Source organism: Macrotis lagotis, chromosome 6 (assembly GCF_037893015.1).
Source record: "Macrotis lagotis isolate mMagLag1 chromosome 6, bilby.v1.9.chrom.fasta, whole genome shotgun sequence".
NCBI lineage: Eukaryota > Metazoa > Chordata > Mammalia > Peramelemorphia > Peramelidae > Macrotis > Macrotis lagotis.
In genome coordinates this window covers 77,094,805-77,121,892 of record NC_133663.1, presented here as the reverse complement: position 1 = coordinate 77,121,892, position 27,088 = coordinate 77,094,805, and the positions used below count along the sequence as shown (strand labels likewise).

Genomic DNA, 27,088 nt, shown 5'->3' with positions numbered 1-27,088 from the left:
TATGGTTTTAAAAAGACAGGGAACCTTTTTTATTTTCTTAGCTACCTACTTAACTGGGGACTTAAACCTCTGGCTAGTCAGACCTGTCATTCATCACCAGGCTCCTTCTCTTTAGGGAATCGGCTCACTGACTGCCTGGAGCTGATCAGGAAGAAGGTATCTCCTCGCCTCCAGCAAGCCAGCTAAGTTACCCAAATGCATGGCTGAGGAAGACTAAAATAACTCTGTGTGGAATTTTTATATGTCTGAGCACCGTTGAAGGTAAACTGGGTGGCCCTAGGCAAAATTGTGGAGGAGGTGAAATTGGTCTTTGGTGCCTCTGGTCACTTCTTTCTCCATCTGTTTTACTTCCTTAGTGCTTGGTATCCTCCTTGAGAGGTGGAAGGCAGCCAATGTGGGCTGCTAGTGCCTATCTCCAAGAAAGTAGAAGCAACTCTAAAACTGACATCTCTATGGGGGGGGGGGGGAGAAAAGAAGAAGAATATACCGGAAAAGGATGGTCAGACTATTAAGGGTGCAGTCCAAGAACTGAAAGGGCTATGATAGTAGAGAAAGTAGTCTCTGTTTTAGTAGGGATTGGAGACAGGGCTCTGGCACACTCAAACTGAAAGAAGAAAGAGGAAAGCAACACACTGTCCCCTTATCTGTCTGTGTCTCTATCACTTTTCTCTGAAAGACTGTTCTTGGAATGTAAATCTGGAAATGATGGCAAAAGGTTTTACAAACAGAATAGAAGCCACATATCCAGATTTTTTAAAATTCCATAAATAAGGTATTATATTTATAGTATAGGTACAATGATCTGTGCCATTGCATTTCTTTCAGCTCTGCTATGAGAACCATGAAAACAACAGAATGGACTTCTAGACCTGCAGACAGACAGTGCCTTGGTAGAATCTCTAATTTCTTTTCTGATTCATTTCTGAAAATAGTCAGTTTTAGTTCTCTTCCCCACCTCCACCCCTTCCAATTCTCTTTCTCTCTTCTTTTTCTCCTCTTTTTCCCAACTGTTTCCCCCTCCCTTTCCCTTCTTCCACTCTCTTACTTTCTTTCTCTCATTTCTTCTTTCTTCCTCTCCCCTCTTTTCTCTGTTTCTGTCTCTCTGTCTCTTTTCTGATTCATCCCTCGTCTCTCTCCTCCACTGATGAAGAAGGTACATCATACATAGGTCATTCTACTTTCCCTCTTCATTGCCTAGTTGCCCAAATTTAGAAGGTATGAATACAAGCTGGGAAAAGTCTGGAATAATTCCTTATACCTACATTCACTGAGAATCAAAAAAAATTATAGGGAGAGAAGTAAGCTGATCCAATTAGCATAATCATAGTAATGAAATCAAGTATTCATCATGTACAAGGGAGGTAAGATGACATAATGAATAGACAAGTTTTGGAAGTTAAAGAATCTGGGTTGTCTTTTCAGATTGATCACTATATGTTTGTCCTTGGTCAAGTCATTTTTCTCATCCATAAAATGAGAGAGTTGAACTAAATTATCTATAAGGCCCCTTCAGGTCCAATATTTTATACTTTCAGAGAAATAGGGTTAAGGGAAAGAGATGTAGTCATTTATTTTACTGATACATAAATGAGATGTTTTCTTTGTTTAAGGTTGCTGCTTTCCTTTTAATTTTGTTTACATTTTTTGTTTGTACAAAAACCTTTGAATTTTAACTAAAGCAGTTATTCATTTTATTTTCCATAATCCTTTCTATTTCTTTTTGGTCATAAGATTTTTTTCTTATCCACAGATTTAACAGGTAGATTTTTCTATATGCCCTTAATTTATTTATGCTACTACCCTTTATGTCTAAATCATTTGTCAATTTTGACCATATTTTGGTATACAGCATGAATGTTCATTTATGGTTAATTTTTGTCCAACTGCTTTACAATTTTCATAGTAATTTTTCTCAAATGGTAAATCATTGCTTGGATTTGGGGTTTGCCAAACACTACATTAGTAATTTAGTACTATGTATTATGAACCTAATATATCCCACTTATCCACCATCTATTTCTTAGCTAGTATCACTTTGTTTTGATGGTTACCATTTTATAATAATGTTTTAAATCTGATACTGCAGAAAAATAATTCTATAGAAGAAAAAAAGTGAGAGTTCAGCGCAACATAAAATGAAGAAAAGGGGGTATTCTAAAATTGTTATGCCACCCCTCTAGTTTCTAAAAGGAGGAAATTAAGTTAAGGAGGAAGACAGCAGATAAGAAGATGAGGACACTGATGCTTCCCATGAGATTTAGCTAGTAGAAGTACAATTACAATGACAGGGGAGAGAATTTGGAGAAAGCAGATCATGAGAAATGATTCAATGGAGACATAAGTATCTTGGTTTCCTTCTCCATTTCTCCAGGGTAGTTTCCTCAGGCTCTTGCTTAAGAGAGAGACATCTGATTCTTGAATACTGTCATTCTCTGAAGTCAAAGCATAATTTCCCCCTTTTCCACCTGAATTGCATTTCTTCCAGATCGCAATTCCTGTATGAATTGTAGTGAGGAGGAGGATAACAGCAATGAGTCCCACAATTAGCCCAATGGATGCTGAATGTGATTCCCATTTCAAGGAGAGAGAGGCTCAAGTAGCTCTTCATGCTGCACTCGGCAAGTGTATTTCTCTTCATTTCCAAAGGGCATCCCAACAGCTGCCCATGTCTGAAGGTCTCATCTCCCCCAGATCTGGTCTCAATGTACTCTTGCCCTCGATCTGATCTTGCCCATCTCACAGCCAAATTAATGAGATTTCTGCAGGATTAAAAACCCCATGCTCTGCACTTTAGGTCACTTCCCCATCAGAGCTCATGTAATGGGTCACACTGCCCTTTGCAGTGTCTTCTTCCCTGTCTCTAGATGTCTCAGCACCCACTGCACGCACGTCCTCTGCAGAAGGACCTTCCATCCCTCCGCAGGACTCTCATCAGCAACTAACTGGATCTCGGTGTTTCCAGCCACACTGTCCGACGCTATCCAGCTGAGCATCTCTGGTTCCAGGTAGAGTTTCTCCTCTCCTTTGCAGCCTTAATGTAGGAAAAAAATGCTGAAGCTCCCGTTGGAGAACACTTCGCAGCCGCACATGTGCAGGAACGTGTGAACCCCGCCATTCCTCAGATTGTAATCGAAGTGCAGGTTCTACTGGCTCATTCGGCAAAGCTGGGAGTCCTTTAGGTGCCTTCCCTCCCGCTCCCAGTAGTCCGGCATCTCTGGACTCTAAATCCAGCTTAGACTCCAGCTCTAAATGAGGTATTTTCTCCATTGCTCTTAACCTTCCTCTTTTTTTAGGACTGGGAACCTTTATGGCCTATCTTTTCTCCAGCAGATCAAACTGGATGTCAGTCATTAAGCAGAGATTTCTTCTCAAATATTGGTGGTGGGTACCTCTAGGCTTCTCTCTAGAACCTAAAATTACCCTCTACTAAATGACTTCTTCCATCCAGCTGGCTGTGTTCCTACACATCAAACTCTATATTTTGTCCCCAAACACTCAGAAGTCAATGATACTGAATTCATTCTTCCATTCCTTTTGTTTTCTTTCCACTTTCCATAGCTAGGCTGGCATAACCCATCCTCCTCTATAATCCTCAGCTTTTCCTTTTCTTTGAAGTATGATCATGATTACTCACAAATCCTTATTTCTAGCCCTGTCTTTACCCCCAAATTCTAGATTTACCTGTTTCGTTGAATACAAGTTAAATTTATCAGGGTATTTTACTAATTCCTTCAATTCAACACATTCAAAAATAATTTTATTATTTTTATCTTAAACCTGATCTTTTTTTTCCACTCCTGTACATCAAGTTATATAAAATTACTAAAGCACCTGTTAAATGTGGAGAACTATGTATTATTTTGTTTTGTAGCAATTTGTATATCTGACTTCTTTATCTCACTACTATATTTTAAACCCCATGAGGATATGAGTTATATTTTAGCTAAATTTCTATCTCTCTTCTCAGCATTCAACATAGTAGGGTCTTCATAAATGCTTCTTGGATTGAATTGTTTAACTACTCATTGTCTCCATGTATTTTCTAAATCAAACTGCTTAGTAATACATTTCTCAAGATGAGGAGCATAGGAATATCAAGCAGGAAGTCCTACTGAGGTTCTCATTCTTGAGGGAGGAGGAAAGGGAACAAAAATAAGAATTGCAGAGCAATTTATGTTCATTATGACTTTGCTTTAATGGGAGTGAATTACTTTATCTGAAAAATATTTATAATGAAGAACTATGACAGAAAAGAGCTAAATGGAAAAAAACAGTTTATCTGCATAAAAATGGCTAACTAAAGTTATTAATGTGTTTTGCCTATCATTTATGGATGATCCCATCATTCTTATGCATTAGATTTTTTTTGCTATCAATTTTGTTTTATTAAAATACTAAATACAATTCATGTAGATAATTTACATACTATTTAAAAATAAGAGCGACATTGTTTTCTTCTTTGACTTTTGAATCAACTTTATACCTCTTTCCACCTTTTCCCTAGCATTATCTTTTTTGAAATACCTTAAAGCAATAATATAAAATTAATATCTTATTGATAGATATAATTTGAAATATATTTTTCTAATAAGACTGTTTGTATTCTATGTATCGACTTCTGGGGAGGATAATTGTCCTGCATCATCTTCCCCTCCAGGACTGAATTTTGAGTTATTGATTTTACATAATTTTCTCCCAGGTTTATTTTATAACTGGTTTAAGATAAGTAATTTAAAGTTTCATGGTCTAAACATACATTGCATATCAAATATAATTTTAATTGACCTCATATGGGATTAAGAAAAGGAATTTCATATGATTGTTTAACATGATTGTATATGTACAACCTATATTATATTACTGTCATGGAGAGGGAGGGAGAAAAATGTAGAACTCACAATATTATAAAATTTTGCAAAAAATAAATGTTATAATAAAAAAAAAAAATAAAAAAAGAAAGTGAATTTCAGCTTAATTTTAATAATGAAATATGATCATAATTCAATTCAGTGAACACATACTATGTGCAGACTTTGTGCTATAATTTGGAAGACAGCTTTAAAGTAGAAACTATACTGGTTCATATCATGTCTATTCCTCTTCCTGCTTATGGGACTTTGTACAAGTCACTTAGCACCTGTCTATCTTTGTTTTCTTCCTTGTAAAATTAAGTAGTTCAGCTTGATGGTCACTGAGGTTCATTTCAGCTGAAACTCCTTGATCTTATGTTACTATGAGACCCTTATTGATAACCATTACAATAATAAAAAAAAATACATAAGAACAATCAGAAGACCACAAAGCAATATGCTCTGTAGGATCTCTGGAGGAAGATATTCTGTCAATGTTTTACTCAAAACTGAAAAAGCAAATCTCACCTCTGTCTCTAGGAACCTTCTCAATGCTCTCTTCTTTTTGATGCTCTTACGACGAACGTACACGGCAAACGTCAGTCCCACAATCACGAGGATGAAGAGTCCACCAATGACTCCTGCAGCGATCAGGGGAGTTCTACCGACCAGAATACAAAGACTTTTATGTAAGGAGAGAAAACTAAACAGAGTGCAGAGTCATGCATGAAATTAACCACATGGAAAAGTATGACTTTCATAAATCATAAATTCAATCAGAAGAAAAACAGGTAAAATAACATATAAGGATTGTGATAAGGGCTTTAATTTTCACATTCCAAAAAAGCCTTCATTTTGATATTTTCATAAAATGCCATGCATATACAGTCAATTTTCAGGAAATGGGTAGGCACAACATGCAGTTTGATGACAAATGTAAAACTGTAATGGCAGAATGAAAATATACCAGAATATTGCCAGTGACAATTTTAAATTAAGTGTTTGAGTCAACTACAGCTTTCCTTATTTCCTGTCTAAGAAAGGAGGGGAAAACATAATTTGAGAATGTAGGCAACTAACTAAAAAGAATATTGTGATATATAATCATTGAACACTTATCTTTCATGTTTGTGATTGTTGATGACCCTAGGTATTTTGCAAAATGTATTTCAAAAGATTCCATACCCTGAGGATGGTAGAGATCTTAAGTTTCTACTACTTTATGATATGGTTCTGTATACCAGAAGATGTTGGCACCTTAATACTGAGGACCAAGGCTAGAAAGAATGAGAAAGGACTAAGATAGAATGCAATAAATTTTCCAAAATAATTGAAAACAGAATCAGGCTATAATAGAGCAGAAGGAAAACTGAGTGACTATCTTGGTACTATTTTCTGAGAACAGAATATAATATTTCACCATTATTTATGGTTTTTAAGAAAGAAGAAACACAAATTGAAAGAAGAGGTATGGTAAAGAAACACAAAAGAAACTTCTATACCTAGAGAGTGCTGCTGGCTTATATGGATTCCTAAATACCAGATAAGGTAGGAAGACAATTTTAGATCAAGTTATCCTTTTACATAAACTCTCCTCTGTATTTCCCCAGCACCATTTTCTTTTTGACTTTACAATTATTTTTGTTTTCATTTCCAGTTCTAAAATGTTTAGGATTAACAATACTGCAAGTTCCCTAAAGACAAAGGACTGTACTATGTCTTTCTTTAGTAAGACTTAGTGTTTAATGCGTTTATTTAATGGATAAAGACAGGACTTGGAATCAGGAAGATCTGAAATGAAATACTATCTCAGACACCTACAAGTTGTATTACCCTGGACAGGTAAATTAATCTCTCTCAGGCTATAAAATAGCAATAATAATGATACCTATTTTACATACTTGTTTTCAGAATAAAATGAGATAAATAAAGAGTTGAGAAAAAATTAAAGCACTATGTAAATGTCATTTTGTTATTATTATTATTACAATTATCATTATTATTATCCATTTCATTCTTAATAGATATCTTAATAGCTATCTTGATATCATATAAGTTGATATCTATGCAGAGGTAATAAATAAGATGAACCCCAGTTTTTTCAAGTTTTTAAGAATATTGTGACATTTTATCCATCCCCAAGGTGTTTTTATAGCATCTAGAAGCTACCCAAATAACACAACCTCTATATCAATAAAAGTACCCATTCTTGTTGAATATATTTTTTTTCTCAAAGTTGTATCTGAAATACTGCTAGTGGATTATAAAGTAAGTCTTACATTATCTCAATATCCTTAAGAGACTAACTCATCATTACAAATGGCAGTCTTGTCTCTTTACAGTTATGTTGCCTGTAGAAGCAGAGAAATCTAAATGTGTTGTCAATTGTGATGAATATTTCATGACAAACCAGAGTAGAAAGCCTCCCACAATCTAGCCATGATTCAATTTGTGAGCCTATAAATGTGATTTTTGGAAGAAAAAAATATACATCTCTCTCTCTCTCTCTCTCTCTCTCTCTGTGTGTATATATATATATATATGTATATATATACATACATATATGTATGTATGTATATGTATATCCCCAAGCAAATGTACATGTCTGTATCTCTACACATACACACACATGTACACAGCAGGAAAATCAAACTAGGTTATGGAAACATGTTAGATTAGAATCATGTTTTCTAGAATAGGAGGCCAGTATTTAGAAGAATGTATCACACTTAGATTTGACTTCAGTGTTGAACTTTGCTGCTAAAAATTCTCTTGAGAGATCAAATTAATAGAATTATTGGAAATATTTGTTTCCCAAGACTAATTTGATAGTAACTAGATTTGGTTGACATTGGTAATTGAACATTTTTATGTCAATTGGAACTAATCTCTAAACCTTCTGTGATTTGCTATCAGATCTGAAGTGACATGACATGAAGTAAAGGAAGAAGATAAATGAAGCATTGTGGCAGAGTTTAAAAAAAAGTCAGTAAGTTTTAGCCAAAAATAGTTCAAATCTTAGATCAGATATTCATCTATTAATCAAGTACATTGAACCTCTATTTCCTCATATTTATGATGATGAATATATCTATACTATCTTCATTCCAAAGGCATTGATGAGGAGGAAAAATCTTGTTTATCATTCCCTATTCCAACTCTGCCCCCTTTAAGTTGTGACTATTTCCATTACTTCATATTACACTTTGTCTCCAATGTTCAAAATCTTAGCATTGTATTTAACTTTTCCATCTTCTTTATCTCATATTTAGCTAGTAGCTAAGTGCTGTTTATTCCAGTATTCAAGTTAACTTATAAATATCCCTTTTCTATTTCCATTGTTTCCACTCTGGTATAGGCCCTTATTGAAACTCATTTGGACTATTGAAATAGCCTCCTTATTAGTTTTTTATCTCCACTCTCTTCCCTTCTGTCCCTACCATTTTGTAACTTCTTTTCTACTATTTGTAGGATAATTGTTCTTAGAAAAAGATCTATTATGATACAGAGCAGTTGGTGACTCAATGGACAGACTGCTGGGGCCTGGAGTTCGGAAGACCCAAATTCAAATTTGATCATAAACATTAAATGTATAACCCTGGGCAAAAATCATTTGACCTTTGTATGCCTCAGTTGCCACAATTGTAAACTAGGGATTAAAATAGCATCTAAAATAGCACCTTTGTGAGTATAGTATCTATCATATAGTAGGTGAGGCATAAATAGATATATCCTTTTCTTCCTCCCTTCCTCTGTTTAGCAATTTCTTGCTGCCTATCAATGAAATAACAAATTCTTTTGCCTGCTATTCAAGACTTCTCAAAGCACAACTTTTTCAGGCCTATCTCCTATTGCTGTTCATCTTCGCTATCATTTATCCAAACATGATCATTCTCTGTATTTTGCAACTTCCACTCATTTTCTGAGCTCTATGTAATTATTCATGATGTTTGCCATTCCTGAAATTTCTGCCTCCTCCTGTTCACTAGTTGACTAGCTAGTCATCTTTTACAGCTCAATTCAAATGTAAGTCTCTTCATTGAGAACATTTTTTTGGTTCTTTCTTTAATAACAATACTTTCCTTTCAAGGCTTCTTATAGTATTCTTTTTCTTGCTCTGGTAGGCACTTATGTATTATTTTCTGGTATAGTTACTATATCTGTGCATGTCATTTTCCTTTGCTATGATTTATGAAGATAGAGTATATATTTTATCTAAATTTTAAAATTTCCCAGTGCTTAGCACAGTGCTCTATACATGTTACTTGATTTTATCAGACTACCCATATCATCTGCTTTAGAACTTTGTTCTCTTTTAGGTCACCTTCTCTGTAAAGAACCTTACCTCATATATCACTGAAATATTGGAAGACATCTGCCTTAGCTTTCTCCTTTTCAATTCCACATATGAAACCACATCAATATTACCCACTGATCCCTCATTATATTCTCTAAATCTCTCAGGAAGAGGTAACAAATATTTCTGTCAATCCCAAATTATATACTTGTGCCACTGATCCAACCTTTTCAATGAGATTATTATTCCCATGATTATCCCCTCTCTTTCTCAGATTTTTGGTCACTTCTTTCTTGATGCTTATGAAAGCACCCAGTTCTTCAAGTTCAGAAAAAAACAGTTTCAATCCATCCTACCATGCTTTCTTTCAAGCTATCACTGTATATTTCTCCTCCCTTCTATAGCCAGGATCCTAAGAAAGAAAACGACTATATTTGATCTATTATCTTGTATTCAGCTCTTAACCCTCATCAAATATGGATTCAATTCTCTCAACCTTACTCATTTGGTTCATCTCTAACATTCATTTGGAACTACTCTCTCTCCCAGATTACCAGTAATCATTTTATTACTAAATTCCATTGCTTTTCTTAAATCTTGACTTCCCTGGGTAGCTTGGTGACACAGTGGATAGGGCACTGGCCCTGGAGTCAGGAGTACCTGAGTTCAAATCTGGCCTCAGACACTTAATAATTACCTAGCTGTGTGGCCTTGGACAAGCCACTTAACCCCATGGCCTTGCAAAAAGAAACCTAAAAAAAAAATCTTGATTTTCCTGATTTATCTGAAGAACTGGCACTCTTAAGTATCCTTTACTTTTGCATTTTCCTCCTAGCCATGTTTTAATCACAACTTCTGATGGGCCTTCCTTAGACTCTTTGTTATATCATTCAAATATCAATGACTAAATACAAGGGTATATATGCTGTCAGGATTCTGTGCTGGGCTCTCCCTTTTCTCTCTTTGCTCTCACCCTCTGTGAGCTCATCAGCTCCCTAGGTCCAACTATCATTGCTATTTATATGATGCTCAAATCTATATATCCAGTTCTCATTTCTATTCTGAGCTCAAGCCCCTCATCTCTATCTACTAAACATCTCCCCTGGATGTCCTATAGTCATCTCAATAGGTTCAAAAGAGACCTTATAATTTTGGCTCCTGAAATCCATCCCTCCTGTTAACTTTGTTAATTTTTGATGCAGTCACCACAATATACCAGTTACCTACATTCTTAAAATAAGAATTTCCCTTAAACTATCACTTACTTATTTTCAATCATTTTTGTGTTCAATCTTCCAACATGTCTTATATCTGTCCCTTTCTCTTCACTCCAATTTAGACCTTCAGTTTTCTTGTCTTGACTGTTCTGAGTCATCTAATTATTTAGCAGATGACCTCTCCAATTCATCCTCCATGCAGCATCCAGAATAATGTTTCTAAAGCATGAGTTTGCCCATGTCACTCCCAGGATCAAGAAGCTTCAGATACTCTCCTTGAGGATAAAAATTCAAATTCTTCATTTGCCGTTAAAAAAAAAAAAAACTTCATAATTTGGTTCTAGTCTACCTTTCTAGTCTAATTATATATAATACTCCAGACACACTGGCATATTTGTACTTCTTCATACAATGTATTTCAGTTTTCTACCACTCTGAACAGAATTTCTAGGTATCTTGAATACTTTACCATCTGACACCCTTCAAGAAGCCTGTTCTCTCTTCTGGTTCTTAGAACCTCATATCATATGAAAATCAATTTATATGTAATTACATTTATACCTTGGTTACTTAACAGTGATTATTATGAGCATGTTATATCTCCCTAGTAGAATGAGTGTGTTGTCAGCATAAGGAGTATCTTACTTTTCTATTTGAATTCCTAGCCCTTGGCACTTTCAATGACACACAGTAGGTATTTGATAAATTCTTATCAATTGATGGATTAATGAATGTAAGTAGAAGTTAATCTTTTTTTTTTTCTCATGTTCTTGAAGAAGTACAAATCAGGAAGGGCAGAATCTTTACCTAATTATTCCATGTAGAAATAATAGAATAATTGTTTAATTTAAAGCATAAAAATGGAGCAACTTTTCCAACAAACATGTCTTTAGACTTTTTTTTTTTGACTTTTGTTTTTTTTTTTAGGTTTTTGTAAGGCAAATGGGGTTAAGTGGCTTGCCCAAGGCCACACAGCTAGGTAATTATTAAGTGTCTGAGACTGGATTTGAACCCAGGTACTCCTGACTCCAGGGCCAGTGCTTTATCCACTATGCCACCTAGCTGCCCCAAATATGTTTTTAGAAAGAACAAATCTCAAAGAATATAATACTAATTTCATATTTCATTGTTCTAGAATAATTCTTTTTTTTAGGTTTTTGCAAGACAAATGAGGTTAAGTGGCTTGCCCAGGGCCACACAGATAGGTAATTATTAAGTTTCTGAGACCTGATTTGAACCCAGGTACTCCTGATTCCAGGGCCGGTGCTTTATCCATTGCACCACCTAGCCACCCTAGAATAGGAGTTCTTAATCAGGGGAGGGCTATGAACTTGTTCTTTTAAAAGTAGTTTAACAACTATATTTCCAAATAACTGGTTTCTTTTGTAAACATATGCATTTAATTTATGATTTAAATTATTATAGAGAGAAGGTATCCAGATGACTGAAAGGTCCTTGGCCCAACAGTAAAGAATCTCTTTGAGACCCTTTTCTTAAGTATTTACATTTGGCTGTGCTTTGTTCAAACAATCTTTTAGTTGGACAACTCTTTGTCCACTTTTACAACCTAAGTATTCACATATAGAATTTTTTATTCCTTGAAGTTTAGTGTCATTAAAATATTTAGTTAGCTTTTTTCCCTAATAAAATTAACATTTTGTTCCGTAAAATCAGGCTAATCTGAAAAGTTGATAATACTCTAATTGCATAAAAAAGCCTATACATTCTCTTCAGATTTGTTGCTACCTGCAGATTTTTAACTTCAGGGCAGTCACCCATTTATTTCCGATGTCATTCCTAAAAGTGGAAACAAAGCAAAACAAAGCAACAATTCTTGGATAAATTTACAGATATTGAGATATAGATATCTTGCAGTCTTTGGTTTAGAATGGAAAGGAGTCTAAAATGTCATGGAGTTCATTTTTTTCCTCATTTTATATAATGAGGAAAATGACCCCAAGAAGATGGAGCAACTTGTCCAGGGTCACACTGTTGTTTTTCCTTCGTTCTGGAAGAGGACCAACAACCTCAGGAGGGTAACGTATTGCAAGCGAATTATGAAATGGTGTAGAGCTGTGCAGTCATCAACCTCTCTTTCCTTCAGAGTCATCAGAGTTCAGTGGCAATGTGATAGCTCCAGAGGCAATAGGGGCAATATTGACCTTTTAAAGTTAAATTCTTTCCTAGGTCTCAGTGTGTCTGAGGCAAATCCATTCTGTGGCGAAAGGCTAGGTAAGAAATAAGGTAAAAGATGGATCAGTTTAACCTTCTCAAAGAATCAAACTTGGAGGGGAAAACTCGCAGAGTTTCTCGCCAGAACAGAACCAATTGCTTTTTACACTCATACTGAGTCATCAAAACCCAAATAATGAGCAAGTGTGACTTGAGCTAGGGTCTATTATTGGCCAATCAGTAGGAATCAGTGATTGGAATTGCAAGGCATAGTCAAGTAGCTCCATTTGAATTCCAGTGGGTTTTATCAAAGTCTGACTTTCCAGACCTATGTTTCAAGAAATTACAAATGAAAACAACATGAGACAAAAAAAGTTAGTTGCCACAGGAGGAAGCAAACAATCCCTGCCCCCCAAATAACAAGGTCACAAAGGTAGTAGGTAGAATCCAAGGATGTTCAATGAGGAGGTGGGAGGTTAAGCAGAACTGAGAATCACCTCTGATTGCAAGGGGTGAGCATCTATACACCTGGCAAGACTTAATGCATGCACCAGATGTCTGTGCTCAACTCTGCCATCAGAGGTGAGACTCAGCTCTGCTTCATCTGCTGCCCCCTCATCACACATCCCTAGTAGAATCAGGAAGAGCCAGGATTTATACCTGAGTTGGTTCATTCCAACTCTAGTTATTTTTCTAGTATTCTGTTCTGCAGGAGAAGGAAAAAGATAAAGAGGAGGAGAAAGAAGGAAGGAAGAGAACAAGAAGGAAAAGGAAGTAGAGGAAAGAGAAAGAGAGGAAAAACTGGGAAGGAGGGAGGAAGAAAGGAAAAAAGAAAGGAATAAATGGGGAAGGAGGAAGGAAAGAGAATAGATTTTTCCCTCCATTAACAGTAAAATTCTGACACAGATAGACACACAGACAGAGACAGTCAGAGACAAAGAGATTCAGAGAAAGAGACATAGAATCAGAGAGACAAAGATAGAGAGACAAAATTCCACATAGAGACAGATGGGGGGGGAGGGAAGCAGGAAGGAATAGCTTCCAGCTCATATTCCATACAGCAAACCCACATGAGGAGAATGAAGCTTCAACTATCTTTCAGAACTCCCTAAGGTCCACAGGGAATCTCTTCTCGGCTTTCCACATTTAGATTGGTGTCTCTGGAGGAAAAAATAATAAAGGACCCCTTGACTGTTTTCTTTGATTTCATGCTGTGAGGGTGGCAGTCAAAATTACTGTAGCTCTTTTATGGTTATTGAAAGAGCAAACTAGAACTAAAACTCCTCCCACAAGGTCCCACTGTTAGGAACTCATATAAGATGAAGGGTTCTGAATCACAAATTCATTTTGCTAATTCATTTCAACAAGAATGTTTTAGAATTAATTAAAGGCCTCTATTTTAGTATTAGTTGTTAAATGTATTCATGTGAAGGCAACATCAAAGAAACACATTTTCTTTTACCCTGGATATAATTATCTGACTAAAGTACTTATATGTAAAATTGTTGCTTATTCTAATCTATAAATCACCCTTCTGAAAGAAGTTGATACTATCTATGATAAAAATTTACATTATACTATTTGTTCTTCTATTGGAAAGCACTGGTTTGTAATAGAACTAGTTGTAGAGTTTATGTCATGGAAGAAGTGGATCCAAATCTAACCTGTCTCATTTAGTTGTCTATGACCAAGTCACTTAATCTCTTTCATCCTAAGGTTCCTCAAATGTAAGATTTCCCCTCAAATGTAGTATAATCCCTCAAAATTGGGAATATAAAACTTGTAGAATTTTCCTCCAAAGGTCATCATGAGAATTAAATGAGATTCAAATCAGCCAAGTTAGTCAATCTTGCTAGGGTCCAGAAAAGTCTTAAACACTCTAGGTAGAATGTATTGGAAATATGTATTGGAAAAAAAAAGAACTTTCTAGAGTATATGGGGCCAATTCACTGGGAGTTCCTTATGCTAATATATACTCATATGTACACAAATACAAAGGTATCTCTATATCTATAGCTATAGATATCTCCATATTTGTGTATGTGTTTGGTGTATAAATAGGTATATGCTTATACGTTAATATAAGTTATGCTTATGCTAATAAAGTTTTTAAGTACCTCATAAACTCTAATGCTCCTTACAAATGTAATTATCAAAATTTTCACTGCAATGCATGCAATTTTTGTGTATCAAGGACATAGTTAGGTTCAGAGGTCAGGCAGGCATAGGTATAGATCCTAACTCTGATATATGCTAGCTGAACAACCATGAACAATCTAAGTGCCGAAGCAAAAATCTATCATGAAACTATAGATTAGAGGTAATTTGCCAATCTACATTTCTGGAGGGAATTTTTATACCATGACTCCCCTGAAGAGATGAAGACACAGATCAATATTTTCTAGTTAGCAAGGTCAATATTTCTTTGATTCTTTTCACACATACTGCACAGAGAGTAATATATACTCATATGTACACAAATACAAAGGTATCTCTATATCTATAGCTATAGATATCTCCATATTTGTGTATGTGTTTGGTGTATAAATAATGTATATAATGTACATGTGTCTCTGTACAATGTGTATATGTGAACTTTATAGAGAAAAATAAGAGAAATATTGACCTTGATACCTAAAATATCTGGACCTGTGATTTCATCTGTTTAGGGAAGTCAGGGTATGGACCCTCTCTCTCCGTATTTTATATATTCTGACTTCCAGCTCTTCTATAATTCTATATTCTATACAATTCTATAAATTCTCTCTATGTCTGTATCTATATAACAATTTATATAACCCCCTAAGGATTTGAGTATTTATATGAATTCATATCATCTCATGTCACCTACATGGATAACCTTTTTATAGGAATGATAATACATTATTTCCTAAACAATAATAAATAAATTAAGACCTTGTCTATGTAATCTTGAGCATCACATCCTCACCCTAATGCTGAATTTCTGGAGTTTTAAAACCATAACTAAGTTTATTATATAAATCTTTCTTATTTGAAGATAGGGGTAAGGAGTCTGTAACAAATGATACCAAGATTTCATTTCTGGTATTTCACAGTTTGTCTAAATGGATTGTTCTCCATAAAATATGCCAAGTCAGGTCCTATGCAATTTCAATTGATTTAACTGTTTCTAAAAAAAGCAAGCTAAATCCAGTAGATTGTCTCACAGGTTAAATATCTGAAGAAAATATCTTGGATATTTTTTTTTCTCTCATGTACTTGTATGAGTTTGTTATTTTCTTCCTGTTTTTTCTTAAATAAGGAATAATTTTGCCTTGATGTAAAGGAAATAGTCAGATATCCTGCAATATATCATTAGCATAATTTACTAACAAAGGTAATGCAATTAAATTAGAAGGCTCTAATTTGCAAAAAAGATCCAAGTGAAACCAAATTATTTGGGGGAGGGTCTTCAGGGTTCATTGTATCTGACACAGAGCTGCTTCAATGTTTCTCTTTACTCCCTGAAGATTAACTGAAAATGGACTTATTTTGAACATACACACGTATCAAGAGAAAGACAGTTTTTAACAGAGACATCATGCCCAATAAGCATCACAATACTTAGAAGTTGGTCAAGCAAAACTGATGTTATTATTTTGCATTTCCTTTCTCTAATTGCAATAAGTTGAGATTTTTTCAAACTCTATATTGTTCTGCTCATTGTTCATTTCAGGAGAAAGAAGTTTAGTGGGTGGGTAGGGAGAAGGGAATGATTAGAGACTTTGAAACACTTTTTTCTACCAAATGTTTAAATGGGATATTGGATACAATTCAACTATGAAAAAGGCTGCATGTAGGACTAATAAAAGAGCTAAGTAGGCAGCTATTTATATGATTAAAGGAGCATTAGAATGAGAATCCCTTTACCCATACTCCTCTTCAGGTTCGAGGATGTCTGAAACTGTAGATTAAAAATCCAGTCCTTTGGTTTAAGACTTTGTCTCCAGATTAAATGAAGATATTGCTGGTATATATATTAAATTGACATTTATCAGTCATGATAATTTAGCGTGAATGATTTCATTTTTTGTTTTGTATTTATTCTGAAACAGGTTTTGATAAAGGAAAATAGAAAAGTGACAAAAGATGGATGGGATAGAGAAGAGAAACAGTAGCAGAAATCTTCAAATAAAGGAAACAATGTAATGATAAACTTTTCCTAGAATTTTTGCCTAGTATAGACTATATAGTCTAATAGGGAGGATGACAAAAGTAATAATTAAAGTCTAATTTTAATCTTCAATTTATGTAATATGTGGCTATAATCAAGTAAGGGATGGTAAATGTTTAACTTCCAACTCTTTGAAAACTTGTATACATTTAAGTATAATTTGCATTACAAATATTTTCTCCATCACTTTCTCACCTCTAGACAATAAAAAATACAATATATACAAAACACCTGATTTGCATAATATGCCCATTTCTAAGGTGTAAAGGTTTTTAATGAAAATTTAACAATTAGTTCTTAAAGCCAGTGTTATCTCACTCCAGCATATCCTTGGTTATATGGAAGTGGCCATGAGAAATAGTGGAAAGGGTACAGGGTTTGAAATCAGAAAGACCTGCATTTAACCCCATCAATGATATATATGTACATACCCATACATGCACACATAAAAATAGATACATACATACTAGTGGAAAAGTCAGTTAAACTATTTGTACTTTAACCTACTTCTTGAGATTTATATTTTATCAAAGACCTTCATTAGTGAGGTCTCAAGTTCTTGAAAACACAGATAACTTCACATATGATCATAATAAATTTACAATATCCATCCAGAATAGCTTTTAGGAAACAGAAAAATCAGAGAAGAGATTTTTTATTTAAATAACCTAGACCCCCTCCTCTCTTTCCTGTATTTTTATACTGTACTTTATTATCCAGAACACAGTCTTTGATTCAGTAACACTGGACTCCTTGATGTCCCCAAAAAACCCCCAAACAAACCACCATTTGTCTCTTGGCTGCAGGTATTTTCTCTGGCTTGAATGCTCTCCTTACTCATCTCTGCCTTATCTCTATCTGTATTCAGATAAGTAACTATCTGCCACAATTGAAGCTAACAGTGGGTCATTCCAATTCAGGAAAATTATATTTATATAGTTCAAACGTTAGGAGTAATTCCAACACTAATAATCATTCATTCAAGAATTCAAGATTTCTTCCAGGAAATGTTACATAAGTAATAGAAAGGTATGTAGTCTAAAGTCCCCCTGCCCCCAAATCTTTACTAGTTGGAAATTGAAGTCATTTGTATTTGAGATGTTAGAGTTTTTCTGACATAAAATTGTACTGGATTGATCTTTTCTTGTGTAAAATTATTGCTACAATGTGACATATTTTCAAACTCACTCTAATCCTGAATCTCACTTGCATTATCACACTGCAGTTGATCTTTGCTCCATATGTCATATGATGTTCTTTGGCCAGAAGAAAATTTGTTCACGCTCATTAATTCCTAGCTCTATATTTCTAAACTAGTTTTCTCCATTTACAAAATATATTGGTCTTCTGTATTTTGTGACTGTTGGATAAGTTGGTCTATAAAGTATTCTAAAAGCAAATAGAATCTGACAGAAACAATATTTGCTTAAAATAGAGGTATTAATTTTGTAGTGGCACTAACCATACAATGAGCAAATAATTCTACCTTCTTTTTCTCAAAATATTAGTAAGTGGGTTTAATATAAAAGATAATGAAAACTATATATTAAAGGTAAAAAAACTACCAAAGATTTGTACACATAGAAATTGCTTTTAAAGATAACATATGTGCCTTGTGATGAATATAAATTTTTATAAAGAAAGTCAAAATTCAACAGCAACATTAAAGAAAGACCTGTGCTAGATATGAACACTAATGAATTGAGATGGAAACACTGCCAAGCTAGTATGATGCTATTATTTTGATAAATCAATTTTCATTTAAGACTTTAAATCCTTTATTAAAACAAACACTTAGCTATGGTTCAAAACTTCATGTGTAACCAGGTACACATCTAATGGATTGCAGAATGTAGATATTATTTGACCTGCTGTCTACTTTACCTTCAACATGGAACTCAACTCAAAAAGAGGGTTTTCCTTTGATACAGAAACCATTGTCTTACATAGAAGCCAAACAGAGACTGATTTTAATCTAAGCGTCTATGTCTGACCGTGAGGTAAAGAATGACATATGTAAAAGACCTAGTAGATTCCTGTATGTTGGTACTGATTATTTCACAGTCTAAGCTCAATTTATCAATACACAGCATGAGCACATTAATGGAATTCAATGATCACCTTAATAGTCTTCCCTCTCACAAGATCAGACAAGCTGTTTTGTTTATAAGACAACAGAGGATGAAGTATTCACTTCAGTTTATTTAAGAGTCCCAATGTCTTGATTCATTTTAACTTTATTTTCTTCTACTTATTTTAGTATCCTTCAAGCTGTTACTTTGTCTATATTATTATATTAAATATAGTTCAAGTTTCATTATAGCCTTTATCATTTCAACTGATTTGTGTCATTTCTGAAAGATACAACACTTAGATGATTATATTTTATCTTAATATGCTAGACAAAATATTTCTGATAAAGATTTATTGCTTGGAAAACTATTTTCCCTCATAATTATAATAAAAAAATTCACAAAGCACCTTCCTCAAAATAATCCCATCTGGTAGACAATGCACATATTATTACATCCACGTTGCTGAGGATGAATTGAGGACTATTGGGTTTAATCAGCTGACTATATTCAGACAACCACAAAGTGTAAATGTTTGCATTTGAGTGTGGCTTTTTATGACTCCAGCATTGATATCTTTTATACACTATGACAAGCCGATTTTTAAAAAAATAAACTGAGGTCCTATTCCAAATCTAAGATCCTTTGACACAGACATTTTCTCGGAAAGTTGGTGAACTTTCCAAAGTGCGATTTTATTTCTATAGTTTACTCGTGATGAGGAAACTCCCTTGATCACTTTAGAAAGTTACTCTGCAAACTTGTCTTGGTCAGTAACCTGGGGTAGAGGGATTAATAGGGTCACAGAATTAATGTTGTATCATAGAGACAGATCTTCCTTGAACCTTAGCCTCCTGACTTGTGGCAGATGCTTTATCTGGTCTTTCATATACCAATCACATAAAGCCTAAGAAATTAATCAAGTCAGTTAAGAGCTACTATTCTAGAGACAAAATCTATCAATGAAATCATGATGAAATCATCTAAGAGTAGGTTCCAAGAAGTATGAGACAATGAAGCATCAAGTATTCTTTGAAGGTAAAAAAGGACATTCTCAGGAATGATGATTACAATAGGGGGTGTATTACTTGGTTTTGGTTTTTTTTTTATTTGTTTCCATTTTACTCTTCATTTTGATTCCTGAATGACATTTTTTCCCTAATCTGTCTTAGTTTAATTCATTGACTTAAAGTCTAATTAGTGGTTCCTGGACAATTCTCTTTTTTTTCATATTACTGAGAGTGATGAATCAGGTCAGGTTATGTGCAGAAATAAATCAGTTATACGTTACATTTTACTCTATGTGAAATCAGATGTTATGGAAGAACTCGTATGGGAAATTGTACCCTCAATATTAAATGCAATTGGAAGTTTAATATCAGAAAGGAAGAATCATGTATGACTGCCCCCTCCATTCTGAAATGATATTTTTAAAAAAAGATTGCCTTATTAAAATGAAGTAATCTTAAAAACTATATGCTGTATATTGTATACACATTTATATATGTATGCATATATACACACACTATACATATTGCATCCCATCCTTGATTTCACTCTTTTTCAATTCATAAAACTCTTATTAGAGAAGAGCTCTGTCAGTGAAGATATATCTCTTGATTATTTATCACACCAATCCATATTGCCATGGCACTTTAAGACCTGGAAGTCCCACCCTTAACAACTGCCCTGTGAAGTGGGTAGGACCAGGATTATCATTCCTGTTACAAAGAAATTGAGAGATTAATTCCCTCTGTTTACACAAATAGGAAGCACATTTGAACTGAGGTCTCATGATTCCATGTTCAGTTCTCTTGTGTCTTGGTCTCCTCTCAGGTCAACTCATTGAAGGAGGAGGATTCAAGAGGTCTATGACACTTCCTTCCCATTCAATCTCTTTCTCTCTTTCTCATTTTATGAAAAAATGTTATCTGAAAAGTTATAAATTTAAGACAGAGAACTAGAAGTAGCTATATAGTATATTTGGTAAAAACACCATTCTTAGAGCCAGGAAGACATGAGTTCAAATTCTACCTTAGACACTTCCTAGTTGTATGACTCTGAGAAAATTCTTTAACCTATATGCTTGTTTTCTTTTTCAAATAGGTAACAAAATAGATATAAACATAATAAAATCTTTAATATAACAAACCAGTTTCAAGCTTTGTGAGAAAGATCAAAGGAGAGAACATATGTATATTGCTTTTCAAACCTTAAAAACATTATAGAAATACTAGTGATTGTTGAGGCACACTTTAAAGAGTTTCTTATTGAAAATTTGAAACAATTCACCTATGCAGGTGAAGCAACTATGAATTTCTAGTCAAACTTGCCTCTATTTCACATAGGCTCCTGAAAATGGATGCTGGAGGATAATCATTTCTTAATGATTTTTTTGAGGCCTCAGATGAGCTTTTGATATGCTTGATGGTTAACAACTGCTCTGTAGTTCCTGCTCAAAATCTTTAATATCCACAAAGAACCATTAGTAAAGTGATTTTATGATCTCCCCCTATGCCATTATCTACATAATTTACATTGAAGCACTAACCTGTGCAAAACAAAAACAGCTGCAAACATTCAACTATAAAGTCCTAGATGAACTCTCAGCTACACATGGCTCTTCTCTAAGCAGCTGTTTGTAGGAAAATCCCAGTTTCATCATTTGCTCTACCCAGTGGGGTGGTCAATTCAAACAATTGGTATGTGCCATAGTGGTGCACTGTTTTACCTTGGGAATCAGGTTTCTTCGTCAGTTGGGGAGTGAAATGGCAAGACTAATGACAGCAGTATAATTGATAGAAGGAGCCCTGGAATAGAGCAAACTCATAGGGCTAGGAAAGCGATGACATATCTACCATGTCAGGTCTCCTGTTCTTCATAATTCTCTCCAACACCAGTTCCTCAGTCATACTAAAAAACTTAAAAATGCATTATTTTAACTGCTTGATCTTAACTCTGTTAGTAGTTTGTGTTTCTCTTAATTTAGTCTAGAACTGAATATATTGCCTTATCTGGACCCACATAGTGCCAGAGGAGAAAGTGAGGCTGGTGACTAAACAGCCATCCTTACTTAAATCCAATCTACTTGCATATCAAGGGCCTTGCATCTCTGATGTCACAGTCCTCTTCAAGAAGTAAGGACACACTATTGGTCAATGCTATCCCCATCCAGTGGAACAAAAATCAAACCAAATCAAACCAAAAAAAGAAAAACCCTTTCAGAATCTGATGAACACTTTATAAAAATTATCTCTTATATCTCTCTTTCCCTTAATCCTAATTCCTCATATCAAAAATGACTAATATGTAAACATGTTTATCAAAAATATGTATGTACAATGCTAACCTGACTGTTCAACTGCTGAGGGGAGGGGAGTGAGAAGGAAGGGTGGAGGGAAATTTTGTAACTTAAAAACATACTTGTACATATGGATGGAAATAATAAATACTTTTTAAAAAAGAAGGAAGGACAATAAACAACAAGGACCCATATTAACCTTTATCTAATACTGAGATGGTATGTCTAGAATTACAAGAGATAACATAATTAGACCATAGTCCTTGGATAGTGGGGCCATAACTTAGAATTAAATAGATTTCAGATATTTTTGATGCTGATTGCAAAATGGGACACCTTCAAGAGTGATCCAAGTTTTTAGGAACCATGGTTCTGTTCAGTTATTGTTTCCATATACTAAATTTGTATTTAACAGAAATTCTGACACAATCCAATAATGGAAGGCTCCTGCTGTTTCAGGGCTTTCACATGGTTTGTTGTGTCTTCTCTTCTTTTCTCTTTTTTTTTTTTTTTGGTTTGGTTTTGTTTTTGCAAGGCAATGGGGTTAAGTAACTTGCCCAAGGTAATTATTAAATGTCTGAGGCTGGATTTGAATTCAGGTCCTCCTGACTCCAGGATTGGTTCTCTATCAACTGTACCACCAAGCTGCCCCCTCGTCTCTTATCTTAATGAGTAGCTTTCATTATTAAATGGCAAAAATATTTATCTCTTACTGACATCTGACATGTGTTATTGACTATGTATTACCAATTTTCTAGATAAGAGAGTCTATACCTAGCAACTCAGTGCTTTAACTTCTCTGACATCTCAATATTTTAACATCTGGTTTCTGGTCCTAGTACTCTATGGAAACTAAGAATTGTAACATCACCAGAGATGTTACTCTCATGATGTCCAATGGACTTTTTTCTTTTTTAGATTTTTCAAGGTAATGGGGTTAAGTGGCTTGCCCAAGGCCACACAGCTAGGTAATTATTAAGTGTTTGAGGTCAGATTTGAACCCAGGTATTCCTGACTCCAAGGTGAGTGCTCTATCCACTGCACCACCTAGCCACCCCTCAACAGACTTTTTTCAAAGTGACTTTTGACACTGTTGCCTGTGGGTTTTTTCTTTTTACATTTTCTTGTATGCTTAGTAACACAGACCCTTATTAAGCACTTTCCCCCCGCTGCTTGTTTCCTTATCCTCAAAATAAATATTCTCAATAAATGTGAATAGCATTCAAAACTGAATCCCTGACCTTTTCTCTTTTCTCTTTCTACTCATCACTTTAGTGCTCAGAAACTCTTCCTAATTCTCCCTAGAGACATAGAGCCATATCCCTTTTGAATTTGTCTCTATCTAAAATGTATCAGTGCCTTAAACTCAACCCTTTCAAAAACCAAACATATTCCTTTAAAAACCTGCTCCATACTTTCTTCCCAGATACTTAGTCTCACAATTTCAGAATCATCTTTGGTCTTTCTAACTCCTTTTCTTCAACATGTCCCATCTGTTTCTTGCTTTCTACTTTCACCGAAACCCCCATTTAGAGATCTCATCTGGATCAATGATGTTAAACTCAAATAAAAAGAGGGAACCACTAAATCATACATGAGGATCTCTATGGAACACTAACTATGCTTTATTGTTTCTAAATAATTTTGTTATTCAGAGTAATGATAATTACATTATTAATCATAATAATTATATTATGTTATAATTATAATTATATTTTTAATCATAATAACATTTTTCTGCTTTGGGTCCCATTTGGGAATACTGTGGGTTGCATGTGGTCTATGTTTTCTATGTATCTAACAACTCATATCTGGAATATTGTTTTAGAACTGTTATATATTTATTCTTTTTCTGATGAATCCTTTATAACATAGTTCAAGAACAGCAGGAGGGAAAAGAAAAAGATTCAGTGATAGGAAGCACTCCATAACTTGCTCCACTCTGGCATCTGTGGATTTGACAGGGGAGAGAGGAAGAAGTATCCTCCTACTGCTGAGAAGGGGTCCATCTCTAGACACCAAGAACTTCACAGAAAACATTCCAGATTGTTGTTTGTTTAATCTACTGTTAAAAATCTTACTTTAGATTTGTTCTTTCACTGCTTCTCGTTTGATTATAGCTTTTGAAGGATAGGGAGGAGGAGTAATGTGTTTTGCTTTTTTAATCATCTTCCACATTTTAATCAAAAAGAGCATAGTGTTACTGAAACGTCTCAATTCACTTTTAAGCATTTAATAGTTTAATAACTTAAAATCACATCAAAACTTCTGGTATACTGTATGTAGTATAATTCATCTCTCTCTCAAACAATTCTCCATATTTTAGCTTCCCACCAGGGTCATTAAAATTTCAGAAGTGGAACCCATATTTCAAAGTCATTCAATGTCCCCAAAATATTTTCTGAAGTTTTATCTTTCTTTATGTTTAATCTTCCTCATTAAGGTAAAGGCTTATAGTTTTAATCCATTTTTGTTCTTGGGAGTGGTTGAGACCAATCACTGGAGAGACTAAAAGAACATCCAAAGAAATCAAGATATTTAAACAATTTGTTGACATTGGCTACTTTTCTCCTCATATGGATCCATGTGTAAGTCAATCTTGATAAGAAATATTAGATACCCTACAATTCATAACCTTATCAACATTTACCCTTTCCAATTCTTTCTTGGAAGCTAATGAGTTCAACGTTACAAATTAAAAATTTGAACAAAACTATTTGATAGAAAATAAAGATTTAACACTGTTCTAAACAAAACTAGCACACTTTCCCTAAATTTAGTGGGGAATAATTAATATTTCTAATATCAGTGCATATCCCTGAATATCCCAAGCAACAATTTATTTAAACAGCCCACTTTTACTAAACAACCCTGTTGTTACATACATGTGGTGCTTTGTGTCATTACTCTCTTTTAGCAGTTGGAGGTAATCCATGGATGCCTTTTCAGAATAAAGTTTTGAAATGCATAAACTAAAATACAGTAATTTAAAAATTTTTTGGAGACAATCATGCTTAAGACTTGTCTAGGATCACACAGTTAGGGTCTGAGAGATCAAATTTGAACTCTGTTCCTCCTGACTCTAGGTCTGGTGCTCTCTTGACTGTACTACCTAATTACCCCAATACAGTTGATTCTAAAGGAAGCCAATTCTACTGAAATACAGTTAACAAAATATTTTTTGTTCATGGATTCTAGGTTGAGGGCCCCAGTTATAGAACATGAAATATCTTCTGCTTCCTTTTTATTAATTTTTAATCTCCCATTCATAAGATTCAACATAGAATCATGGATACCATAGTGGAAATGGAGATAAGAAGTCCTTGGTTTGGATTGTGTTTTAGACACTCACTATCTATGTAATTAAACTCTTTCTCAGCCTCTTTGCTCATCTGTAAACCTGGATAAATATTAAGAGTAGCACTTACCTAAGAGGGTTGTCATGAAGACAAATGAGATAATGTATTGAAAGCATTTTGCAAACCTTAAAGGGCTATATAAATGTCATATATTATTATAAGTTCCACATGGTCAAGGGCTTTACTTTCTTACTTGTCCCAAAGGCACCAGTGTTACAGTTATTTAGTTAATAAAGACTGTAGCAGAAATCAAATGGAAAAAAATGGGATCTCTATTTCTTTAACAATTAAAACCATTCCCTCTTTTTCAACATTCTGTATGCATGAGGAAAAACACCCTTCAATAAGCTTTTTAATATTCCAAACACTCTTTGAAATGGTCAAGATGTTCTATTTACATTTGAGCCGGCATTCTAGATACTTTTCATAATATGTTAAATATGCACAATATTACTTGACATAATCTACAAGGGGAGACACTTGTGTTCCCAAATACCAAGGGTGTTTCAAGGTAGTTTGTGAAGAAAACTTTTTAAAAATGCAAATTTGGATTTTTTTCCAACAGATTTAATTTTACAAGATGAAAACAGCTCACATTAATGCTCTAGTTAATCATTCTATCATTTTCCCCAAAAAAAGATAAAATGAAGCTAAGAGCCTACTTCAAACAAAGAAAAAAATCTGACTATAATTAGATTCACAGCAAATACACATGAATTAAAAATACATACACATTTTCTGACAAGATTTCTATATTCTATAATAATCAGATGAAATATGATTAAGTAACTTAAATCACAATTATTAATCTATTTATACTTTAAGAAAATTTCATAATTTTTTTCTGAAATTTAAATCTTTTTTGTGTGTTAGTTGACATATTTAAGTCAATGAGTGAACATTTATTAAATGCCTGTGTCAAGCTCAAAATTGAAATTGTCCTTTCACCAAAGAACTCAAATCTCAAAATTGTGGAATTAAATAAGGCTACCAAATAATTCATATTTTTTCCTTCATTGTTACCATCAAACTATAGTTGCATATGGTTATGGCTGACTGAGTGAAGAATTTTCAAGCAGGATATCATGGGTTCAATTCCTGCCTCTGATATTTATCAACACTGTGATCTCCCTATTCATGAGATGAAATATGGAATCATGGATACCATACTGGAAATGGAGGTAAAAAAGCCCTTGGTTTGAATTGTGCTTTAGGCACAATCTATGTCATTAAAATCTTTCTCAGCCTATTTGCTTGTCTATAAACCTGGATAAGAGTAGCACTTATTTAAGAGGGTTGTCATGAAGACATTGTCATGTGTCTCAAGACTTTCTAAATTTGTCTGCTAAAATCTTATATAGGTTGGCAACTGCATGGATGGTGGAAATTCCCACACCAAGAGTTCCCAACACTGCTTAAATCTCAAATGCTTAGTATTTTCATAATGCAGCTAAGGACCATGTGCCCCTGTCAGAAGATTTTTGCTTTATTTTCTCACTCCTGGAGGCAACTGGTTTTATGAAATCTGTTCCACTCTTCAAACAATGACTAGAAAGTTATAAAAATATAACCACTTCTTTGCCTATTATTGCTCTCATGACTCATTCCTCAGATCCTTACTATCC

At 34.3% G+C, this 27,088-nt stretch overlaps 1 protein-coding gene and 1 pseudogene across 4 annotated transcripts in view; both read right to left on the bottom strand.

The window, feature by feature from the left end:
* The window catches only part of ERBB4 (erb-b2 receptor tyrosine kinase 4), a 1,472,307-nt gene that overhangs the window by 295,916 nt on the left and 1,149,303 nt on the right, over positions 1-27,088 (bottom strand). For all 4 annotated transcript variants that reach the window (XM_074191455.1, XM_074191456.1, XM_074191457.1 and 1 more), the window contains one exon: positions 5,379-5,511. In XM_074191455.1, the coding sequence (XP_074047556.1) occupies positions 5,379-5,511 (133 nt within the window). The remainder of the gene's footprint in view (positions 1-5,378; positions 5,512-27,088) is intronic.
* LOC141490985 (class I histocompatibility antigen, Gogo-OKO alpha chain-like) lies at positions 2,004-4,917 on the bottom strand (annotated as a pseudogene).